This window comes from Fringilla coelebs (assembly GCF_963513975.1).
Source record: "Fringilla coelebs genome assembly, chromosome: 6".
In the NCBI taxonomy this organism is placed as follows: domain Eukaryota; kingdom Metazoa; phylum Chordata; class Aves; order Passeriformes; family Fringillidae; genus Fringilla; species Fringilla coelebs.
Genome location: NC_140034.1, coordinates 27,169,254 through 27,184,612, shown reverse-complemented (window position 1 = coordinate 27,184,612; position 15,359 = coordinate 27,169,254). Strand labels below are relative to the sequence as shown.

The following is a 15,359-nucleotide window of genomic DNA, read 5'->3' as shown; positions in this document are numbered from 1 at the left end:
AAACTTTCCATTACTTTGTCTTCAAACACATGCAAATTCATTCTGCTAGCTAGAAGCAAACAACAAATCACCATTTCAACCTGCTTTTCCTGGAATGGCCACTACAAAGTGCTTTTAATGACTGGGGTGAAAAAATTAAGTACGCATGGAGAAGAATCAAAACAAAAAGTTAATACGCTTTTGCTGGCAAGATGTTTACTTAACACAATTCACCAAGAAAGTCAAGTTATGGCCACATGCTATCTGATAAAATGCATCACAATTAACTGACCACCTTCCACCTGTTTACATCCTTTACTATTTAGTAAGCCAATTCCTGCAAAACAAAATAGCTCAAATCAAATTATATAAACAAATGCAACAACATCTCAAAACTTAACCTGGACTTGAATGGCAAGAAGTCTACCTGAGCTGTCGGATCCTCCTTCAGGGCTCCCACTGGAATACATTGTGGCCAGCTTTCCATCCAAGATAAATCTGAACCATCCATTACTACCATTAGATAGCTCCAGGGCTGCAGCATCACTCCAGATATACAGGCAGTCCCTTCCCCTAATGATTGACCAGTCTCTCCAGTGGTACGGTTTACCCTGCTGCAGTTCTTTAGCATCCTCCTGTGGTTCATCCTCCTGTAATAACATTGTATTAAGCAATAACAAGAACTAAAAAAAAATCTCCAATCTATTTTAAAAAGAGGGGGAAAAAGCCCAACCAAACAAAAAAACCCCCACAAACAAAAAAAACCAAAACACCACAGACATTTTTTAAAGGACGACATTCTCTCTCTTTAGGAGAGAAGAATTATTCAAACCAAAAGTGTAGAAACTATACTACTTCTACCTAAAACATATCCTTAAAAGTATTCTTTAATAGAATAAGATACTTCTTAGAAGTTTCCTTTCACATAGAGCTTTATCTACTCAACAATAACAATGGCCTACTGCCTACAACATCTGCCTCTGTTCAAAACTTGCATTGTGAGAAAAGAAGCACAAAATGGTTGAGGTTGGAAGAAACCTCTGGAGGCCATCTAGTCCAAACCCCTTATCAGGCAAGACTGGTTATCTAGGACCATGTCCATATGATTTCTAATATCTAATCACTAAAATACAAAACCAGCACCCCCATAAGAAACCCCAGACAACCATACTCCACAGTAAAAGAGTTTAACTACACACTAAAGATTAAGCTATAAATTTAACTGAATTGGTAACAATTCAATAAGACTTAGAAACAGATAAATAACTTTAATATACCCTTACAGCTTTCATTATGCAGAAAATTGTTTTCTTTTCTATATATTTAACATATTTGATAACAACATTTAAAACATCTCGAACTATTTAATGCATGGACATCAGAAGAGATACACTTCTGACACAAATACTTTAGGAAGGATTTGTTTTGTTTACCAGTCACTTTCCAAACACTAGGCAAAATCAAGCACCAAATAACTTGACCACAAGGAAGTATGAATAGGAAAACTCAGCAGATAGTAATATGCTAACAGAAAATGAAGGTAGAGAAGAAAACTATTAAAACTAGTAGTATAAAATAAGCATTAATTTAATAACCTAACTCCCTTGCCCTGGCCATTTTTGTAGGAATGAACATTATTTTAGAAGTGTTGGTTTTACAGTAACAAGTAAGTAAATAAATCAATTCCATACACTTACCTTCTCAGGTTTAGACTCCTCTTCATTTTCATCATCAGATGATGGCCCCGCCAAAGTTGAGACTTTACTAATTACACCAAGTCTAGCCAGTTGGTCTAGAAAAAGATCACCACCTTTATCCACTAAATCCCTTATGATTTGCAAGGCTAACAAATGGCCATCATCATCATCCTGTAATACATTGAGATGAAGAGAAAATAACAAAGGAGATCTTGTTACTTTACACACTGAACTGCACATGTGGTCACAGATGGACACTGCAGAAGTTTTAGGGTTAGTTATTAACAAATACATGGAATCAATTAGTATAACTCCCTTTTTTATACTAGTTTCATAAAGGATAACATTTTCATTCTTCCTACCTCTTGATCAAGCACTGTAGCTGTTATCTCAACCAGTATTGTGGGCAGGTTGTGGCCAGCATCAGAGTCACAAACCTCTTTCAGGAGCGCCTCAGAACAAAAATGTATCATTTTTCTAATAAGTGCAAGACTTGCTTTCCTGTAAAAGATTGTAGGAAAAAAAAAGTTTCTTACCATGATAAAGCAAGCAATAATCAAAGCAACAAAAAGATTCAAGATAAGACTTCTTTTGTGCAGTCTGACATACCCTTTTCTCCTCAACCCTTTACTAGGTAAACCTATTCTACGTCCTGTCTTTGTGTCTTTTAGTGCTGGCAATTCACTTCTGCACACGGTGTCACTCTCTGAGGTATTCAGCCTTTTATGTATTTCCCATATTTTGAGATCCCTTTAACTTTTAACTCTAAACATACTATTAGATCATGCAGTTTCTCACACTAAGAACCATAATTAATATGAAAGCAAAACACTCCTGTAGGGTTATAGAGGAATTTTTTTGACCAACTTCCAAAAGTCTGACTCATTAAGATAACTTTCAAGTAGAGAGCCAACTACTTTGCACGATCTGCAACAACAGTTAATCATGCATGGACTGTTAACATAGTTTCTTATTTCTTTTGTTTAAAATGACCTAGTTTAAGTTTTCTATCATCAGCTCATGTGGAGTCTGTCTCTAGCAGAGGCCTTTTTATCCTGCATTTTCACCCCAAGTACCTGTACACACTGGGAACATAAATAAGAGACTGGAATAAATGTCATATTTGTTGTATAAAAGGCTAAAAGGTTATGATCAGATGCAACTTATCACAACCATTATGCCATGCACAGTACTCCCTTTTAAGTAATAAATTAGATTACATTTCTGCAATTAACAGAATTAGAAGCAGCATCTTCTCCAGCTAACACACTGCTAAGTAAGTCTCCTAAAACCTTCTAAAATAGCTTTTTCTAATCTTGCTGATTTTCCAATGAGTGCATCTTGATATTATTTTATTTGTTTTCCTCTACTAAATTACAGCTTTCATTACAGTGGCTACAAACAACTGTAACCAAATCCTGATGCACAGTGTATACAACATGCTGTATGAACATAGCATTCTTTCCTCATGCTGCTACAGTCAAGAGTATGGTCTGCTCTCCCATGACTAGCCAGGCTTTTTCCAACATATCACTTCGCCAGAAAGGAAAAAATGTTGCTTAAAGTGCTAAGTAAAAATCATTGTTGCAACACTTTCCAAACAATCACTTCTATTCAAATACGTACTGTCAGTAGCATTACTTAAACTTTTAGATTTACTTTGGCTTTTTAAAGCATGTATTAAGAAATTGTCCCTTGTGATAATATTACCTTATTGAAGGCAACATAGTTTGTTGAAATGTTTGTGCAAACACAGGCAATAGTCTTTTCAAGTATATGGGTGCCATTTCTGGATCTCCTTTGGGTTCATTGCATTCCTCCTCATCCTTGTTTGCATCTTTCTTTTTCTTCTCATCCCCTTTGTTGACAGGACACATCCAATCCCCTGGAAAAAAATTTTTCCCCAACACATTCAATTGCAAAAGTCAACAAACCAAACAAATCCCCCTCTAAAGACCCTTCTAAACATCTAAACAAGTTTTCTTTACTGACATCCAAGTACCTGAACATGAACATGCATTCCTAAAAATATAAAATTTACACGTGAATGACTTCTTGAATAAAAGTATTTAATAGCAAGTATCACCTGTGGCATCAGAATTCTCAGAACAGGGAAAGTACAGCTCCCACACAGAAAGGATACCAGAGAAGCTACCAAGGCTGACAAGCTCTGAATCCTCAACAAAGTCGCAGCCTAGCCTGATCCCACAGCTGAAGAGCAGGACAACTTGTACTGTTCATCCCCGCTCAGCTATTTCCTTGGTAATTCCCCTCACTTAACAACATCTTAAAATACTAATGTTTTTATGCATACTTTGTGGTTTAAGAAAGGTAGGCTACAATTTTTTTTTAATAACCTTAATAGAGTAAAATTTTTATAACTGCATAATTGAACACATATCAGCATTTCTACTATAGCAGGTGTTATGGACTTAAATATTGCACTCACCTGGAGACTGAAGAATAGCTACTACTTCACTGTGGCCCCTTTCCCGAGCTTTGTCCAGAGGAGTTTTCCCATCTTCATCTCTCAAATCAGGATTTGCACCATGTCGTAACAGAGTCTAAGAATAAATATTTTTATGTATGAAAAAAAATTGCATTTCTTCTTCCAAAGTAGCAAACGTGCTTTCATACAACACTCCTACAGCATTCTCATGCTTGTACGTATTCTGTGCTTTTTATATCTGTAGAGCTAATATAAACTACTTTTATTCATTACTGCCCTACTGCACTATAATGAAAAATCTGTTTTGATAAATACTGTAAAGAACATGTAAATATTTAAGAGTGCATGTGTCCAGCATATTGCCTTGAAGATATTTTGAATAGAACAAGATGAAAAGTCAGTAGGTAATGCTTTTTTAGAGTCAGCTTAAATCATACCTTTGCTACCTGAGGTCTTCCAAAACATGCTGCATAATGTAATGAGGATGACCTCTGACCTCTGTTAACATCAGCACCCCTTTCACAGAGGAATTCTACCTGTTAGATAAGAAAAAGGAAAACAGTCTTTTTTATCTTCCTTTACATAAATAACGCAACTTCTTAAGGGTCTATAAATCTAATTTACCATTTCCTGAGTTCCAAAAGCTGAGGCCCAGTTTAAAAGAGTTTGTCCTACATCATCCATAAAATTTACTTCAAAAGCTGAAAGACAAAATTAAATAAAATAGTTAAAGTTCCCACAACCATAAACTAAAATTCAACAGTATTCTTTAAATAAAAAGAAGGTCTTAAAAAATTAAACATCCTCAGTTATTCTGGAGAAGCATTTATGCTCTTAATTGCAATAAAAAAAGGTGGCATAGGTGTGATTACTAACAACACTGTTGAGTATTTAATAAAGTAAGCCAATGTTTATATAATGATTTTCAATTAACTACCTCAGTTGTTGTGACAACTCAGATTATAAAAATCAAAGCTAAACAAAGCATTTAATTTTCTTTTTTGGAGTATTTTTGCTTACCTCCTGTGTCAATTGCATCTATCAGTGCATCAGTATCCTTACTGCGGATGCAATCTATCAGTTGCCGATGAGAACGTTCCCCAGAACTATCCAGTCTTCGCAATCCTGGGATTCTGCCTGTAGATCCAGCACTAGATTTTGGCAGGGCTTTTCTGCCTTCAAACAGTAGCACCAAAAGAAGATCTACTAACCGCATGGTATCCAGCACACATCTCTCGTCACCCTGCAACGCGCTTTCTATAGAATCTGGAAGTTCAGATCTTAGGAGATCCTGGAAATAATTAAAAGTCTGAACAATAAAAAATATACAAGGCTTTAGAAAATACTATCAGAACTGGGCTTCATTTCCATATGAAATGTTTCCTTTTTCCCCCTCTTTAAAAGCAACTTACGTGTATGTATGCGCACACATGTGTGTGTGTATGTGTATATATATACATATATCTATGAAAAAAAAGGATCTAGAAATATTTATATCTATCTATAAAATAGCAACATAAATCTTGCATATATTGAAGTATACAAAGGGAAAAGCCCCATGAAAACAAAAAGCTATAGCATAAAAGAATTTCTTACATGTGTTACTACTGGAGAGCCTCTACACAGGGTTGACAACAGGCTTACAATAGTTGACACCTGATTACTTAATTTAGAGTCTGCAGCTGTAGATGGTGCTCCAGTGCTACTCCGTCCAGGTTTGCAAGCTGAAGATGGTCCTGAGGCTGTCCCACCAGCAGCTGCCATGCGAGATAACAACTCCTCAGTTAATCCATGTTTCGCTAATGGGGCTGGGTCAACTCCACGCCGTGTGAATCTGTCAGCTAACGAAGCAAAGCATCTCAAAGCTCCATCTGAAACCTAAGAAAGACGTGCAAGAAAAAAACAATGAAATATCTTCTACTTAAGGTGAGATGGTGCTAAGGGGATATCCACAAGAATACAGACCATATACAAGAACTTGATTTTCCCATGAAGCTTGATCATTCAAGTTATATTTAAAGGTCTACGTATTTCTCTTAAGCGCAAGAAAGTTTTCAATTGGACCAAGCCTAAAAATAGGACAAACTGGGAAAAGGAAATTTTGCTCTTGGATAACACAGATTACCCACTGAGCACCTCACACAGGGACATGCAAGAATTTTTGTGATAATAAAATACAAACTTCCAAATTTAGGTTTGTCACTAAAGAGAGGAAAAAAAACCAACCAACCAACTGCACACTAAAAACCCCAGTGACATTGACATTGTGGAAACAAGGCTTACTGGTGATCCTCTTAACAACCCAGCAAAAAATACTGCTGGCCAATTGCCTAGGTAAGGACCCAACATCCTTTCATGTCAATACTGAAAATAAAGGAAGGCTTTACCTTTAACATCTCTTTATCTATACACTAGAAGTATCTCAGTCTTTCAGATCAGGAGGTTTGCACCAGCCTGTTGAGATAACTTGCTTCAAGCACATTTGCCTTTAAAGATGTGCAGTAGCAAAGCAGATTGATGTCAAGAAATAGCAGAAAAACCCCCACAATACCTATTCTCTAACCAAACTCTGAATCACTACAAGTTCTTACTCCCTAAAATGTCAACTCACAGTCCATTTTCAAAACAACTGTCTGGTATCACAGACCAAGGACTTCAAGACAGTTACTTATCAACACACAGAACAAGATTAGAGTATTAGCCAGATTTCAGGAAGACAAAAATCTTAAATCTCCATTAAGTTTCCAGGCTTCTGGCATGGTCTGTACATGCCAAACATTCTGCATTATCAGTACTCTTTTGCACGGGATTTTTTTCTTTCATGTGCAATGGTCACTGTTCACGTCCTCTGGCATCTTGCTCCAGTTCTTTGACAACACAGATAAACAATTCTGCCAATCTTAATGTAATTTGCAAATATTCCATAGATCTTTACATTAACAACTGTCAGAAATACACAAAAAAGATCACTTGTTTAACACACTGCATTAGTGGCATCCGTAAAAGAGTATTTGGAATGTACTTACAAAGCAAATGAGTACTTGGAAAGTATTTACATTTCTTCTCCCAAATTGCAAGTGTAACACAAAGGCTAAAACCCCAAAATTATAGATAAGCTGCTCTTGGGGCCACATTCATCTGGCCTGAACTCATCCATCAAGTGTTGTTACTAACTGGCAGCCCTCACAAAAAGTGACCAAACTCAACAGTGTAAAAGGACAAGGTAGGGAGCAACAAACTTGAAAAGGGACATTACTGGATAAATCCATAATATGCACCCAACACCCACTGTAATCCTGAGGCTTGTTTCATGTGTAATATATTTCTCAAGGATACCAGCACAAATATACGCACTATCATCTAGATCCCATCTTAAGCATGCTTATCTTTAAGCTTAACTGCTGAACAATTAAGTTAATTTGAGCTCTCATTCAGATCTCCAACAGCAAGTGCTTTTCTCTAACATCTTATAAATTGGGGAATAGTTAAAATAGTACAGACTTAATGGTCTGAATTTCAAGATTACCTTGCCTCAGATGATTAGTGTTCTAATAAAATTATTTAATGGCTAAAAACATGATACCTTGTTGTGAAATGGCTAGTATATGACAGCCCCCTGAATATTTTCAAGATCTAAAAATATTTTTTAAAAAATTATCTCACAGGCAGAGAGATTTAGTTTCCCAAATGTGCTGTGCTTAATTAACCAGACGGGAGGCTGGATCTGTGCATGTAGAGAAAGGAATGAGGACAGAGGTCAGAGTAAAATGGGGACTCAGTTCTCAGTATGGACAAGAGCCTGGCCAGGCTACAGCAAGAATTTGGCTAAATGGCTACTCCAGAGCAATAGTATGACATTCACAAAAGGATTCTACTAGTAGAAAGATAATTCCTCTGGGATTCATTTTCTAGATTTTACAAGGACTACTTCAACTCAAGTTAAAAGCTTGAGATGAAGTTAGTTAAAACTGCAATAAATAAGAGGAATAGCATTTCTACTAGTATTGTTTAAACTGTATAATACTTTAGCATTGACTATGGATGTTCTTACTGCTTCTCTTAGTTTGGCATAATAAACACAAACCAAATTAATTTTTGTCTCTTACTTATGCTCAATTTTATAATGACTGAGGTACAGTCAAAGAACAATAATTACTTCAGAAACTGTCTCAAAATGCATTGAAAAAAGTTGCAAGATATTTTTCAATACGGTTTTCAGAGGTTAAATAAGACTATATTCAAACATCAGCACTTTGAGCCAAACATTAAGGAGTGTTTTTATTCTCTTATCATTACAACTATAAAGGAAACTATCATAATGCCCAAATATAACAACTTCAATGTAAACATACTGTTAGGGAGGCTGTATAAAGTTACCTAGTCATTCCTTTATTAAACATACTGAAAGTTAAATTCACAGCACATTGAGCAAACTATTACATTACCTGATGGTCTTCATGTTTTAATAAACTAGACAGTGATTCCACACAGATCTCTAATGAAGAATCCTGAGGCTCCATTTTGCCACAGAGTCTGGATACTACAGCCATAGCTGAATGCAAAGTATCTTTATGAACAAGGTGTCCACTGTCACGAATGAATGTCAGAACACAGTTCAACCCTCCAGCTTCAAACACAGCTCCGGACTCACGGGTACAGATTAATTCTAACACCTATGCCAAAAAGAAATTTAATTTTAATAAAGTACACACCAAAAGTCAGTTATTTATATCCATAGCCAGATACTTATATCCATCTACAGAACTGATTAAGAAAATCAAATAATAAGGAAAAAAAACCCAACTCTCTTCCTCAACAACCAAAAGGGGCCAAAGCCTCCAGTATTCTACTAGTTAGTAGTTACAGCTTTCTTCAAAAATATGAGAGCCAATACAAGAATATTCCCCAAAGGCATGGTTGTAACAAGTGTTCATGAAAACAGATACTAAATTCTCTTCCTGAGAAACACACAACTGAAAGTTTTGAAACTTGTAAGAGCACCGTTATCCCTTGGTTACTCCGTGATGCACTTCTGAGTTGATTGGATACAGTAAATAGGAAATACATGCATAAATTCTGATGCCATGATAATCAAGAACTCCAACTATATGCTACCACATGGCCATGAGTTATGCTTTAAATGAGAGATTGTAAGGGTCTTCTAAATGTCTCTTAAAACTTCACAAGGGTGCAGGGGAGCTGTATCTAGTGCTATTGAAGAAGTAGTAGACAATTATTTTACACCAGGTAATCAATCAGTATCTGGAGCAATTCTTCATTTCTTTGGTGGCATAAAAATAGCCCTTGGCATTCCATTAGCATTCTAGTCACAGAAGACAAACAAGAGATTTCTTCTAATATTTTTGTTTCCTTTTCTGTACATTTCTTTAAAAAAAATTGAGCTGTGAAGAGCACCAGACTGACAGTAAGGATAAGCAGCACTGTCAGCATGTACACTTTTGTCATAGTCTATATTTTTTTTTATCATATTTTAATTTTAAAAAAGATTGGAATATAAGGATACTCTTTGGAAACAGCAAATTATCCAACTCCTTCTTAAAAACAAGAGGTTCTTAAGTATACTTACCTTCACACATTGCTCAGCCAAATCTCTGCTCGTTCTGTTGTTAAGTTCAACAACCACTAAACGATTACAAAGTGCTTTGATAGCTCCATCCACTCCCACAATCCTACGGGTGCATTCAGCCGATACATCCAGGTAATAAGTTATGGCACGAGCTGTTACTTCCAGTACATTGTCTGGAGCACTTTCATCAAGAAAAATTTTGCACAGTGCGGGCAAAAAAGTTCGAGGAGGGCATCTGCAGGAAAAAAAACACAACACATTGCAATGTCGTGCACACTTCACTACATTAAGCAATTTAATACACTTCCACATTAATGCTTTCCATGCACACAACATTTGCTCAACTAGTCTAGATGGTTCAGAACACTCATTTAGAACCCTACATCTCATACACACATAAAAATTCAAATAGGTAATCTGAAAAGATGTTGCTTTAAGAATCCAGAAGAAAAAGATACTGTTGAAATTTTACAGTCATACAGGGGAAAAATTTATCTTGTTGGGATTTTTTTCTAGGAATTAACCTCATGTCACCAAACAGAATGCATATTTTCTTAAAAGTACTTCAAGGTTCATGATAATTAAAAGCTACTTAGTCATGAAATTTTATATACAAAGACTAAAGATTTTGGGTTTAATACACAATTTGATTTTGAGTGGTCCTTCTTCCCTATGTAATTTCTCTTGTCTTTTTATCCTGTTTCAGTCTCCTGCCTCATTATTTCCCCCTAGTCACATTGAGAACATATTTAATTAACTAAGTAGCTTCTGTCTATTGCATTTTCTCTCCATTTCCATGTCTCAGTAGCCTCTGGCTCACCTCTTGTTAGCCTCATTTCCATATGCAAGAATGGTGAAGAATATCCCCAAAACTTTAATACAAAAAAAGCAAGTTGCAATGGTCCTTCTTCTATTCCTCTGACATTACAGACTATAAACTAAATAATACTTTTCATTATTAGAACAGCTGTGGCTAAGACTGATTTGGATCAAAAGCTCTAAGACATGGAGCTATATTTTAAATCAATTTATCTTTCAGCAGCATATTTAGCAAAACTCAGCATTATGATGGCTCACCACAGTGGTAAAACACTTCCAAGGTGATGGTGAGGAATTAAGTGAAGGGGATATATGCTGTAACAGTAGACAAAATAGCTGGATACCTCAACCCTAGATGTAGGAGACCAGACTAAATCTATAGGAGGCAAATATTGCAACTTTTCCTTCAAGCAAGGCTTTGGTTTTGAAAAAGATGGCCTAAAACTTTTCTAAATCCAAAAAAGAAAGAATAACATATTTTTTAGTCTGGAAGACAGGTGAAGTACTTGTTGATGAATCATTCTGAAGACTCTGAAGTCATCCAGTATCGGATCTGGTATGCAATGACTCACACAAAGACACCAAATCCTGGGACAGCAAAATGCTAATAGTTTCCTTCAAGATCTTCCCATGCTTTGTGAAGTAACTAATAGCACTGCCTGACAAATAAATACATTACCCAACAATACTTAACAACAAATTAATAAATGAAGCTTCAATAAAGCTCAATCACAAATGTAAAACTTACATTGGACTATCCAGCCTATACTGTCTGTTCTTAAGAAATTTGTTATTTAACTCTACATCTTTAAGGAGGGTTCCACTGGGGGGGGGGGAAAAAAGGTCTGAAATTTGTACTCATTATTAGATGACCACATATGATGACACAAGAAGCATTTCAGTACATAAAATTACAAGTGAACAATGTATTCAAGGGTTTTGGCGTCGGATCTTTTATATTGAATTTTATGCAACATCGGGCAGATCACTAAAACATTGCTATGAACAAGGTTCTTCAAACCATATTGCAAGAAAAAAAATCCAATAAACACACAAATCTTAAAAAGCCCCAACCAAACCAAACTCACACACATATTACCAAGTAGAAGGTAGTGAGCTCCACTGTCTATTTTAATACTGGCAAGAGTAGTACACCATTTTTCTTAGATGGCCACACAGCTGAAGAAAGTTAAAAGCCATACTTAGCAAATCTAAAACCTACATTTTTTTCTATGATTTAACAGCTTATAAAGAAGCACAACACAAAAGATACTCAGCTGTATTTTTTTAAAATAAAATTAAAGAATTAAAATTCCATCACCTATCCACCAGAGCCAATTACCCAGCAGACACAGTAAAATACTAAATTACTAAGAGCATATCACTTATACTGAATTCTCTGTCAGCAATGCTGTCCTTATAAAAGCACAGCTCTCCAGCACAAACTTAAGGGTTGAGAGTGTTTAACATGCTCTTGTAAAAAGTCCCTCTCCAGCTTTCTTGTAGGCTCGATTCAGCTACTGGAAGGCCATAATTAGGTCAGCCCAGAGCCTTCTCTTCTCCACACTGAGCAATCTCAGTTGTCTCAGCCTTTGCTCATAGGAGAGATGTTCCATCCCTCCAATCATGGCCGTCCTCTGGACTTACTCCATGTCCTTCCTGTGCTGGCACCCCAGAGCTGATGCAGCTCTGCAGTGGGGTCTCAGCAGAGCAGAGCAGAGGGGCAGAATCCCCTCCCTGGCCCTGCTGCCCACACTGCTTTGCCTGCAGCCTAGGACACGTTTGGCTCTCTGGGCTGGGAGTACCCCTGGCTGGCTCATGTCCAGCCTCTCAGCCAGCAGCACCCCCAGGTCCTTCTGGGCAGGGCTGCTCTGGGTCTGTGCATCCCCAGCCTGTGCTGATACTGCGGCTTGCCCCAACCCAAGTATAGCACCAGCACCTGGTCTTGTTAAAACTCAGGAGAATCCCATGTGCACGCTTCTCTACCTTGTTCATTCCCCTGAAGGGTATCCAATCCTTCAGGTTTGTCATCCACACCACTCAGCTTGGTGTCATCTGCAAACTTGCTGAGGGTGCACTCAATCTCTTTGTCTATGGCATTAACAGAGATATTAAATAACACTGGCCCCAAAACAGGTCACTGAGGGACTCTGAGCTTTTGACCTCTACCTTCTGGATGTGACCATTCAACCAATTTCTAATCTGTCTAACAGTCCACCCAGAAAATCCTTCTCTCTCCAATTTAGAAAGAACGTTGTTAGGCAGAAGCTTGTCAAAGGCTTTACAGAAGTCCAGATAAATGACAATTGTAGCCCTTCCCCTGCCCACTGACAGAGTCACCCCATCACAGAAGGCCACAGGTTTGGTCAGGAAGGGCTTGCCCTGGATGAAGCCATGCTGGCTGTCCCAAACCACCTCCCTGTCCTCCATGTGCCTTAGCACAGCTTCTAGGAGGATCTGTTCCATGACCTTCCCAGGCACAGAGGTGAGCCTGACTGGGCAGGGCCTCCCAGGGTCCTCCTTTCCACTACAGATGGGTTCAATATTTCCTTTTCAAAATTTTCTTTTTCTAGTAACTTGGGACTGCAATGACTTTTCATGGAGAGTGACTTGGCAATTACAAACAGAAAGGTTGTGGAGTCTCCTCTGGAGATCTACAGATTACACTCATAAACACACAAAGATCATACAGATAAATTCAGATTCTTTTGGCCTTTTGAAGTTCCCTCAGGCCTCCCCAGTGTGTAAAGTTTCTGAAAACAAGAGACTAGAAGTACCAGTTCTGTCATTCACACACAGTCTCGATCAACGGTTTAGCCTGTGATAGAGGGCAAGAAGGACATACGAACACATCCCTGATGCTCCAGCCATGATCTTCTCAAACAGGTGGCTAAACAGTTATAGTATAAAATTGCCTAGCTGTCATTTTGAAGGACTTCAATCTTTATGCTGTAGCTAACTTCTCTATCAATAACTGCATACAAACAAAAGGACACAGGTCAGCTTTACAGTGATCACTCTTTAATCCCCAAATCTGCACTAAGCCATGACATGGGTCTCCTGTGGTTGAAACCATAAGCAGCAGCACTACATTGTCTCAGGGAGAAGAATGTGCCTGTGTGAGTAGTGCCAGAGAAAGAACTAACAGGGCTAGGTGGGAACACCAGCCCCACAATGACAGATGAGGTACATCATCAGAGCCATATAGCAAATGCCCTAAGTCCATCTCTCCCTTCTGTTGAAGCAGCTCCACTGGGGATTTCTCTGTGCAGGCATTTGACCAATAAAAAGAGAGGGAAAGTGTTGCTTTTATTCAGTGGATGATCTTTATACCTCAAAACTGTGAAAACGGGTTTTCAGAGTAGCCCTTAAGTCTTCACTCAATCCAATCCCAAGCAAAGGTGCTAAAGCGTAAGCAAAGGCAGCAGAGGGAAGAGAAATCCTTTGCTTACCTGGAACCAATACTAGCAAACAGGCCAAGCACAGCACCTTCTCAGGACCCGCCCCTCTTTTTAATGAAGCACCAAGTAAGCAAATACAGTCAACACCAGCAGGTGTTCACCAAAGAGTGAGTCAGAGAAATCACATTATGTATGCATCACTATTGCACCACAATTCTAAGGTAAATCTTTACCGGCTTCCTTAGGCAGTCCAAAACAGATCAAAAGGACCTAAAACTGCTTTAAATATTGGCTGAGGAATATTAGGAACCTATAGTAATATAGACCTTATTCCTGTTCCAACTAAAGTTATGCTCAGAACTAAAATGTATTTTGACAGGTAGTAAAACAAAGCATTCCAGGAGTGTCCATAACACAGGCACAGGCTGAACATTGGACTCACCTTTAGAAAACAGTCTACATGAGAAAAACAAGGCTGTCAAAACTTCCTGGGACATAGCTGAAACCAAGATCAAAGCTACAGCACAAATGAAGTGATGTAACAGGATAGCAACCAATGGTCAGCTTTGAGTACACTTCCATCTACTGACAAATGATGCTTTTGATTTCCAAAAGAAAAATACACCAATAAACCTGCCATTACTGCAAGCATCAACACCCACCAAGAAAAAAAAAAGGCTAATGCACAATTTCTAAACCATCCCAGTATCAAAACTGGGTTCACATGTTGCTTTTATCCAGACCATATATTAACTAAAAGTAGTATCTCAGAAAATCTCAGGAAAAAAAGAAACTATAACAGAAAAATTCCTTAAGTTGTAGGCAAAGGATCACCGTTCACAATTACCTATTTGCAGTGAAACTCGCAAAAAGATGGCGAGTTTTCTTTAACACAGAAAAAGCTATTCTTTAATCGTGTTTATTCTTTCAAATCAGAAAATAATGGCAAAAAGGTACCTCTGAAGTTCAGGTTTCTATTTAGGCCCTTTTTCTAGTAAACATGAAAATGAAAGGAAAATATTTTTAGATTTTTATTTCCAGGGAGCTGTATTAATACCACATTAGGCACTTCCTAAAGTGCTTCGAATGTGTATTTTAGAAGAGTGATTAGGGACTACTTAGTGAATTAATGAGGTCACTCTGTGTTACTCCTTAGTGAAAGACTGACTTCAAGTTAATGAGGTTACTCTACAACCCACACTAGAGCTCTAGCTAAATCCAAAGTCTTGCAGCTCTCAATGTCCACTCAACTTTATTCCTGTACTTCCAGGAGAAGAGCTGCTGTTAGTTACCATCTTCCAAGTTTTTCACCCACCATGTTTCAAAGATCTTGCTGAAAGATAGGTTTGTCCAAAATAGGAAATATTCCTTATATTCCCATCTATATTATGATCCATTAAGATTAGGGTACTAGAGCATTCACTTTT

At 37.6% G+C, this 15,359-nt stretch overlaps 1 protein-coding gene across 12 annotated transcripts in view; it reads right to left on the bottom strand.

Moving 5' to 3' along the window:
- The window catches only part of HECTD1 (HECT domain E3 ubiquitin protein ligase 1), a 59,123-nt gene that overhangs the window by 32,586 nt on the left and 11,178 nt on the right, over positions 1-15,359 (bottom strand). For 5 of the 12 annotated variants that reach the window (XM_084207690.1, XM_084207679.1, XM_084207682.1 and 2 more), the window contains exons 3-14: positions 9,713-9,947; positions 8,571-8,798; positions 5,722-6,003; positions 5,146-5,434; positions 4,750-4,826; positions 4,563-4,661; positions 4,126-4,240; positions 3,387-3,561; positions 2,039-2,177; positions 1,677-1,847; positions 407-629; positions 272-316 (exon numbers count right to left, since the gene is read on the bottom strand). In XM_084207690.1, coding sequence (XP_084063816.1) covers positions 272-316; positions 407-629; positions 1,677-1,847; positions 2,039-2,177; positions 3,387-3,561; positions 4,126-4,240; positions 4,563-4,661; positions 4,750-4,826; positions 5,146-5,434; positions 5,722-6,003; positions 8,571-8,798; positions 9,713-9,947 — 2,078 coding nt within the window. The remainder of the gene's footprint in view (positions 1-271; positions 317-406; positions 630-1,676; positions 1,848-2,038; positions 2,178-3,386; positions 3,562-4,125; positions 4,241-4,562; positions 4,662-4,749; positions 4,827-5,145; positions 5,435-5,721; positions 6,004-8,570; positions 8,799-9,712; positions 9,948-15,359) is intronic. The other 7 variants (XM_084207685.1, XM_084207686.1, XM_084207687.1 and 4 more) reach the window with 4 other exon arrangements.